Source organism: Gekko japonicus, unplaced genomic scaffold (genome assembly GCF_001447785.1).
Source record: "Gekko japonicus isolate JY-2015 unplaced genomic scaffold, Gekko_japonicus_V1.1 scaffold3060, whole genome shotgun sequence".
Classification (NCBI taxonomy): Eukaryota; Metazoa; Chordata; class Lepidosauria; order Squamata; family Gekkonidae; genus Gekko; species Gekko japonicus.
In genome coordinates this window covers 116,105-126,047 of record NW_015162565.1, presented here as the reverse complement: position 1 = coordinate 126,047, position 9,943 = coordinate 116,105, and the positions used below count along the sequence as shown (strand labels likewise).

Below are 9,943 nucleotides of genomic sequence, written 5' to 3'. Positions count from 1 at the left end.
ACCCCTGCCTGCCTGGGGCCAGGGAGGGCCTTCGCGGGGCTTCCTTGCACTCCCGCCGGCCTTGCAGATCCACCGCCGGGCCCCTCATGGGGCTCAGCAGTGGAGCTGCAAGGCCGCCACCGGCGGCCAGGACCGTTGGGGGCGGGGTGTGTGGCCTTATGACACACTTCCGGTGATGTCAGGGGGTGTGGCCTCATAACACACTTCTGGTGATGTCGGGGTGTGTGGCATATGCTAATGAGTTATGCTAATGAGTTCCCCTAGCTCTTTTTCTACGAAACGACCCCTGTTTCTGATAAGGAAATGACCACCATAAAGAAATCTGCCCCAAATTCTGAATGCTACATGTTATAAGATTTCTTTATGGTGGTCATTTCCTCATCAGAAACCGGGGTCGTTTCGTAGAAAAAGAGCTAGGGGAACTCATTAGCATAACTCATTAGCATATGCCACACACCCCGACATCACCAGAAGTGTGTTATGAGGCCACACCCCCTGACATCACCGGAAGTGTGTCATAAGGCCACACACCCCGCCCCCAACGGTCCTGGCCGCCGGTGGCGGCCTTGCAGCTCCACTGCTGAGCCCCATGAGGGGCCCGGCGGTGGATCTGCACCGGTTCCGATACGCTTGTTTCCCGCCTTTTTTCGCCCGCGTGGGCTTTTTTTTTTTTTTTGAACGTTCGGCTTATAGCGATATATCGATATATCACTATACCGGAACCGCTAAGGAGTCGCATTCCAATGGGATCGTTATTGCGACCATTTGAGGTTCTGGTATATATCGCTATAAGCCGAACCTTTAAAAAAAACAACCCCGAGGGAAGAAAACGGCGGGAAAAAGAAGCGGTGCGTGTGTGAAACGCCGAACCGCTTGTGAATCGGCTCCTTTCCGGTAGGGGCAAGCCGTGTGTGAAATGGCAGCCCTGTACCGGTTCATCTGAAAATGGAAGACTCCCGGTTTCAAACCGGGAGAAAACTGGTAATGTGAAATTCCCCAAATTTTCAGCAGCTGATGGAACAAGGGGCACTTGAACTCAAATTTTGACGTTTCCTCTAGAAATTCCTTGGTGTGCTCATTTGGACATGGCTCATTTGGACATGTTTACAGGGCTCAGTGCAGAAAATTAGACTTTTTCAAAGGGCTATTTCTAGTTGCCTTCCCGTAACCTATCAAAAGAAAGGTATACGTTTGCCACAAATTCTGAATGCTACATGTTATAAAACGTATACCTTTCTTTTGATAGGTTACAGGAAGGCAACTAGAAATAGCCCTTTGAAAAAGTCTAATTTTCTGCACTGAGCCTTGTAAACAGTCATATTTGAAAGACCTTGTTATTAGTTACCGATAGACACTATCAGAAAGAAAACAACTTTTGTTCTCATTCAGCATGGAAACAAAAGCTAATCAGTCTATTCTGCTGTAATCACTATTTATCTAATGAAGAGGCAAGGAACGCTTTTGAACTAATGCATAATAGCTGCAGCCTGAATTGTGGGAAACCGTCTTTCTGTTCTCTTCTGGGTTTTATTCAGTTATATATTTCTATAGAGCTCAGATTTCACTGTGCTTTTGTCTTTATTCCCTGCTCCCCCTTTTTGCTTCCATCTCACCTTATTAATGGCAGGATGTGACATTAAACCACGGCTAATCAAATGAAGGTTACAGTCAGACTCTGACCTTCCCCACCTAGCTATCCAATGCCTAATATGTGCATGATTTGTACCCAAAATTGTCATAAGTAGCTGGTGTATTCCATGCTTCCTCCCATATTTGTCTCAGTGAATATTTCCCTTCAGGTTTTCAGGTAGTATTCACTGATATAATGTAGAAAAAGAAGAAGAAGAGATTGGATTTATACCCTGCCCTTCACTACCCAAAGGAGTCTCAGAGCGGCTTACAAACTCCTTTCCCTTCCCCTCCCCACAACAGACACCCTGTGAGGTAGGTGGGGCTGAGAGAGCTCTGACAGAAACTACTCTTTTTTCAAGAACAGCTCTTATCAGAACTACGGCTTGCCCAAGGTCATCCAGCCAGGTGCAAGTGGAGGAGTGGGGAATCAAACCCGGTTCTCCCAGATTAGAGTCCGCGCACTTAACCACTACACCAAACTGGCTCTCTTTAACCCTGGCTACTGTCATGGCACTCCTTTTCCACTTTTAACAAACTTGTTCTCCTTTATTTTATTTTATTAAAATTGTAATTCTGGGCAAGATATACTCCCATTGCCTAGCCCCTGACAACCAGCTGCCATTCCAGGGTTGTCTTTAAGGGCAGCCCGATATAGAGTTCATTAAACATAACCCAGCTCTGAGGTTATAGAATCATGGGTCAATGTGACCTGATTGTCCAAGAAAGAAGAGAACTGGCAAACCAGATGCAGCTGATAGAAGGAACCAACCTGCTTTTCAAACAGCAAGGCTGTCCCCAGGCTTTTAACCTGCTCTGAAAAAGCTGTCTCAAGTCTATACAGGATTGGATCCAAATTTCTAGGCAGCAAAATAACTCAAAGAGGTAAATCCACAGGGAAAAGCACTGGAGAGGCATGTGACAATGCCAGACCGGATACTCATAGTATATCCAGTCTGGAGTAGTTTGGAAGTCACTTGGAAATGAAATATGGGGGCAGATTCTGGCTCCAGATACAGGGCAAAATATTCTCTCTAGGCTTGGGAGGCAGGAATTGACCCAAGTGAGCTAACAGATGTGGTCTATGATTGACCGAAGGTGAGGAGGATGTATGTCTGGGGTACTAGGAATGTTTCCAAATAAGGAAAGAGAGGAGAAGTATCTGGGCAGAGAGGACGTATTTTGGAAGCAGTTTTACTTACATGATTAAGCAGTGATATTAATAGGAGATTCAAATGGTCCAAATTGGATCGTTCTGGACTAAAAAGGACCTCTTAGTGAGGAATGCTGATGTAGATATAGTTCTTTTCTGCAGTGGAGAGATAATGCAGTAAATTTCCTTTGTATTATATGTATTCTGATTAATTGCTGAGAGGCCCTGATTGATAATGATCAGGTAAAGGTAAAAGCTTGGTTTCAGTGAGGCTGACATTATATCCCACATGAATATATGTGGGATTATGCCCAATCTTCCTTCTCTTTGCTGCTTCTCAGCCTTTGTCTTGGAGAATGCCCAGGACTTGTTTCTAAGCCCATGTGACAAGCATATAGGAGCTGATCTTAGTGCCAAGATGGAAGAGACAGAAAAAGATACTCCAGAATGAAGATTTGATGACAGCATTTGGGGAGCTTTCCTAACTGAGCTTCCGTAGCTTAGAGACTGCGCTGCTTCTTTGCTCCCAAGTCTTGGGAGCTTTCCCTAACCCATGTATGATAGGCTAACTTCAGTGATTGTCCAGTTCCCTGGAGCCTTAAAAACCAGCCCTTGCAGACTTTTGCAGAGCTTGATCTTAGCTGTAATTGGCATCCAGGACTTGGACTAAATATCGATGAGATTTTAAGGGACAGATGGCAATAACACGATGTGAAAAGGAGCATCAGTATGTATCTTTTAATATTATGAGCTGAAAAATACTCTCAGGAAAAGTCCATGCCCCCCACTGACTCTAAGAAATTTAAAATTGTCAGAGAAGTTCTCCCGCTGCTACCTGAGTGCTGAGCCCTTGGGAAAATAATTAACTTGTTGGGTTGGAAACTGAGAATAATCACATACCACCACCCCAAGAATTTGTGGGAAAGTATAACACCTATTACTTTTTCAAATTGGCTTGGATAATTGATTTTCTGAGCCAATTGTATCTTTTAAAACCTCTGTTTGTTTATTGCTATTAACAAGACAGTTTCATAATATAAACTGTTGCAGTTCTCTACTGTGAGCATAGACTAGTTCCAACTTGTCTCTGTCCAGACAACAGCAGTGTCCAAGAGGTGGTCCCTGTCTCCTGGCCTTCACAACGAAGTGTCAATTCAACAGCCTGTCTGGTGCTATTTAAATATTTGTATTGTTGATCAGGCTTGTAAAAAGAGAGTGACGCCCTAATCCATGGCATATTTTCAGATAATTAGCCCAACCCTGTCTTTCTCAAGATGACACTTGGCAAAAGATTCATCTAAACTAGCCACTTCTATTTCACACTGCTGATGTTGGAAGGACATCATGGATTTCCCATGTCCATTTGTCCTTGGCCACATTCCTTTTTATTTCACAATCATTCCATTTCAGTGGTAGAAGCATGATGTGTGTGATGGGTAAATTAGTGTAACTCTGCTAAATGTTGCTGAGAGAAAAAATGGTGGCCATAATGGAACATATTTAAACACACCAATTTCAAAAGTCTTCAGCACCTATTTTGTTGGATTATGGCCAATAGCTCCAATGAGGCTGGTAATGAAATTAGTCATCTCCCCTCCCCCCATTCTCAATTTGGGAAATATATTGCCCATAGCATCCCAATTCCATCATTATGTCTATGGTCATAGTATGTTACACACCTGAAAATGCATGGGATTTACCTGTAAATTAAACTGAAGTTGAATTCAGGTCTTCTATTTCTGGCATTCTATATTAGATGGAACTAATTCATTCCACTGGTCCTACATCCTCACCCCATTACATGTCTATTTATTGTTTACATAGCCTATGAAACACGGAAATCATTCTTCCTCCTTTGAGCACAATACAACACCCTTTAATTGTATGTTGAATCATGAGACCCAGTTCGGTGTAGTGGTTAAGAACAGTGGACTCTAATCTGGAGAACCAGGACTGATTCCCCCCTCTTCCACATGAAGCCAGCTAGGTGACCTTGGGTCAGTCACAGTTCTCTCAGAACTCTCTCAGCCCTGTCTACCTCACAGGGTGTCTGTTGTGGGGAGAGGAAGGGAAAGGTTATTGTAAGCTGCTCCAAGACTCCTTCAGGTAGTGAAGAGTGGGGTATAAAACCAGCTTTTCTTCTACATAGCACAAATTCCTAGGGCTTTTTACTGCATGCATAGTGTTTGTTAGAATGTGTTTTTGTACACTACAATTTAGTATCTGCTGTGGCATTTTTTAAGGTACTGCAACAGTATAAATTTCAAGGTCAGGTCCACAGCAAACATTTCCATGGCAAATATCCCAATTCATATGTCCAATGCCTTCATGTAGTTATGACCAGCCCTGTGTTTTTATGGAGGCTACCATGTAGATACGTGGGGTCGCTGTCCATATGAACCAGCCCATGTCAATCCATTTTGAATACCCTTTTAAAGATATTCTGAAATCAATGAATACATCTGCATCTAGTTATAGACTTTTCTTTGTCAAATATGAAATATTTGTAGTAAGAGGGCTGTCAGCTTCCAGCTCCCAAACTTCAGTGTAAAACAAATGGATTATCTGGTAAGAAACAACAGCTTGCTGAGACCACTCAGGAAAGCTCCAGACTGGGCACAGTGCCATCAGAGTTAGGACATCATCACAAAAGTTCGATGTGCATTGGAATTATGAGGAATGATGTGAAGAGGCTGAAAACAAAACAACTGCATTAAATACTGCTGTGACGGATTGCACAGAAAAGCGGGTTTTAAATGCTGCTATTTTACAGAGACTGGAAGATCAGGAGTTAATCTGCATCAGCTGAGAGCAAGTTTAATATCAGCTGTTCTGTAGGGAAGAGGGTCTTTGGGTCTGGAGTGAGCAAGCAAAAAAGATGGCTTCTGACAAAGGGAGTGATAGAAGAAAACACTCCTTTGTCTTTACAATAGTAGAACTACTCTGAAGGAGAATTGTATTTCTGAGTCCAGGAAGCTAAAAAATTAAAAATACTGCTTTACACAGACAACAATTACTGGAAGAGAGATTTGGCTAGAGTGAATGGGTTGTTAACTCCCAGTCTAGTCAAATAGTAAAGGATTATTGTTTCTTGAAAAAAGGAAGAATAATCCCTACCAGTGTTCCCTCTAAGTGTTCCCTCTAAGCTGAGTTAGTGTGAGCTAGCTCACAATTTTTTAACCTCCAGCTCACCCATTTTTGTCTTAGCTCAGGAAGGATGGCGCCGGAGCAAACTAATTTATGCAGTAGCCGAATCGCTCGCTCACAACTTTAATGCCAGTCGCTCACAAAGTAGAATTCTTGCTCACAAGACTCCACAGCTTAGAGGGAACATAAAAGGGGCCCTTTTTACTGGTAGGGATTATTACTTTTTTCAAGGGGTAGGGATTATTCTTCCTTTTTAAAAGGGGTTGTGCTCTGAGGAGAACCCAGGTCTGTGATGAAAGGGAATAAACTTTAGACACCTCAAGAGTGAGTGGAAAGCTGTAATTTTCTAAGAGGAGAAAACTAGAAACCCAAAGAAAGCTATTCTCCAGGGAACACTATTAAGATATTGTGTTATTTCTGTATACTGAAAAGTACCTCTCACTGAAAAGAACTAGGAACTTCTGAAAAGAAGCTACAACACTCTCTTGTATGTTTTAAGATTTCAGTTCTGTACATAGAAAAAAAGTTTTACCTTGGCTTCTCCAATATATATATGTATATATATATTTCCCTGCTAGTTAAATACAATCTTTGTTCTGTTTTGAAAGTTACTCTGTCCCATTTGCCATTTAAAAAGGGTTTAAAAACATGACAGCTCCTGCATTTCCCTCAGGTTCTTCTGCTGGGTCGTAAGCCTAAACAAATATCTGTGTCAGGGTAGGACAGTTTGGTTGTTTAAGTCAAAGAAAATGTATACACACTACTTGGGGGCGACTTTGTCACAGGGGGAACTAAAAGGTTTTGGCGGGAAAATCTGCCTGTGAGTTGGGAAGTGACCGAGGTCTGTCATAACCTCATTAAAATATTGGGCTGTTCCAAGCAGAGATGCTGGAAACCTCACAATGAACAGGTTCACACCTTTAATGATTCATGAGCTAAGTTTTGGATCTGTTTGCCTCGCCACTGTCTGTTATTAAATAACTTTATGGCTGTGCAGTAGCTGTACAATTCAGTTCTATTTCTCGAAAGCTTATGCTACAATAAAGTTTGTTAGTCCTAAAGGTGCTACTGGGCTTTTTACTATCTTCCACCTTAGTATGTGAATTAGGCTGAGAATCAATGACTACTGAAAGCCTATGAGGTTTTGCACACTTCTTTGAAGCACTACAAGTACCTGCAGTTTAAACTTGTGAGCTGAGTCGGCAGTGGGATCAGTGATAATAGCACAACCAACCACGTTCCATTCTCTGCAAAAGAGCTTGAAAGTTTAATATCTTAAAAGACTTTTTCCCCTCACAAGACAAGGAAAAAAATTGCATCCACCGCCTCAGCCAGTGGAGGGAGAGAAATAGCAGAAATTGAACACCTAAATTAGGCCAGTTTTTAGAGACCCCCTGATGATTTTAAACTCCTTTTCTTGCTCGATAATCCAGATACAGAAATAACTGAAATAGTAGCAAAGTTTCTCTGCAGTGCCATGGTCCTACGGCCTGATAAGTGATATTATGAATTAGGTTTTATTATGATGTTACTCTGTGATGTTACTCTGCAATTTTAATTTTACTCTGCATGATTTTGTATTTAGATTACTGTATCTTTATTTATATGCCAATAAAAGGCTTTGGATTTGGATTTGGAATATCTTAAAAGACTTTTCCCCCTCACAAGTAGGGTTGCCAAATCGACTTACGTTGCCAAATCGACTTACCTCTGCCGGCGGGGGACTTTGTGCTGGCTCCCGGCAGGCACGCGCCGCATGCACGTCACAGGGAAGTGACGTCATGATGCTGGGGATGCTGGGGGCGGGGCACATAGAGTTTTCCCCTCAAATGGCTATGCCCCGCCCCCAGTGTGCCCGGCGTCACTACGTCACTTTCCTGTGACGTGCATGTGGGGGTGGGGTTTCCCCAGGGGCCGATTCCGCGGGGGCGGAAATCGGACCTCCAAAGCGGGGGGAAATCCGCCCCCCGGTGGGATTTGGCAGCACTACTCACAAGACAAGGAAAAAAATTGCATCTACTGCCTCAGCCAGTGGAGAGAGAGAAATAGCAGAAAATGAACACTTAAATGGACTCTTTCCTCTGCTGTACATTGATTTCTGCAACATTCTGATTAGCTTCTATATTTCACTGAAACACTGACCATCTTATAATGAAAAATGGTGTGGCCTGTGCTACAATGACCTCTCAGTAAAGGACGCTGAAAACAGTTTCTTTCCGGTACAGAGTTTCTAGAAAAATAAATGAAGATAGGCCAGCAAGAAGTCTTGGTGGACAATGCTTAATTATTCAAATGCTTCATTTTTTCTCATATTAAGTACATGAACAAGGTGCTCATTAATCAGGTGCAAAGCAAAAACTAAGTGGAAAACTTCCTTGGAACTCGTGTGTGTAACAAAAATAAGAACAATGTCGTGTTAGATATAAGGATTACTCTGTTTAGGATTGCACTGTAAATTGGCCCCCATACAGTGAGAATAAGAACGTTCCTGATTTTTTTGCAGCTTAACTCCAAATTAGTTTATTGTGTTTACCTGTTAGAGTAACTGAGAATATAACACAATATAAGCTGAATTCTGAGAAGTCATCTCACTAAATACACATTGGCAAAATGAACTCTTCTTATAACAAATCTCATTTCAACGAGTCTTGTAAAATGTTGCACGAAAACCATATGAAAGTGATCATGTGTTGAAAGTTTATTCATGGTATGCAATGCATAATTCAAAAACTTCACTGTTTGATTAGCTCACACAGCCATCTTGCATGTTGTTACAATTTTAGCATCAGTCACTGCATTCTAATGTAATCTCTGTTCTGTATCTCTGGTTTCTCAGGTAGCAATGTTTATGCTGCACTTGGGCAGTGCCACCTTCTTGCTCACAGAGCCAGTGATAAGCGCAATGACAACAGGAGCGGCCACACATGTCGTAACTTCACAAGTGAAGTATCTTCTGGGAATGAAAATGCCATATATCTCAGGACCCTTGGGATTCTTTTATGTGAGTTTATCAGTGGAGTCTGGCCATGTAGCTTTGCTCACATCTGCATTTTAGCTAAACTTGTGGGGTCAAACTTGGGTCACCATGAGCACTTGATGGGGCCTGTATCTAAGTTCCTCTCACTCTACAAATGTGCCACACAATTGGTTTATCCCATTTATTCCTAAGAATATGTGAGATATGCAGGTATTAGGTGCTGAGATGCAGGGAGAGTCAGGCCAATCCTGCCAGAATCACTTTAGTGAAGACGGTGATATCAAGAATACAAATGCTCAAAATAAATAAAAATGTGAATGGCATGAAATTTAGCTGGAGGGCCTCCACCCATATCTATTAGGGTTGGGCTTATTCTTTCTGAACCATTCCAGAGAATTCTCAGTAAAAGCTTATTCCCCCTTCCCCGCAGGATTGCTCTGAGGATTCAGCAGTGTCATGGACATAAGAAAGCTCTTGTCCTTTCCTTTCCTGATAAGGCCCAGTGCCTCCCTCCCTTCCTCTGCTAGCAGGTCCTCCTCCCATTCATGACATCCTATGCAAATACACACACACTTGCTCTTACATGGGATTCCCAAAACAGCTCCTCTTCTGTTTATTTTCAGGATCAGTACTGTAGGATCACTGCACCCAGACCATTCCACTGGGTCACTGTTATTCCAAAACTTACCTTCAAGTGATGAGGTAGGGTCACAAAGGGAATGGCTTCTCCTTGGTCTCTGTTAGACCTTAAAATGGAAGTTTCTAATGCAAAGAATACATGAGACCTGCAATTTAACCCCTGATTTTCACATGCATTTTGTGCCTTTAGTTTCCACTTTGGATTTTTTGTTTTTTTCCTGGGGTTTTTTTTTTGAAGTTCTTTTGAGATCACGTTTACCCCAGAATTCTTCTGGAAGCTGATTTTAAATAGGCAGTTTCCTGGAACACTGTAACAATAGGCTAGGCAGGTTCCATGAATTTCCAGTTTTCTTTTTTTTTTATTTTTTTTAAAAAAGTAAGTCTCTATCTCCTTCCCC

General features: G+C 42.2%; 1 protein-coding gene across 1 annotated transcript in view; it reads left to right on the top strand.

The window, feature by feature from the left end:
* The window catches only part of SLC26A7 (solute carrier family 26 (anion exchanger), member 7), a 113,578-nt gene that overhangs the window by 46,461 nt on the left and 57,174 nt on the right, over nucleotides 1–9,943 (top strand). Inside the window, exon 4 of the mRNA XM_015406407.1 lies at nucleotides 8,766–8,930. Coding sequence (XP_015261893.1) covers nucleotides 8,766–8,930 — 165 coding nt within the window. The remainder of the gene's footprint in view (nucleotides 1–8,765; nucleotides 8,931–9,943) is intronic.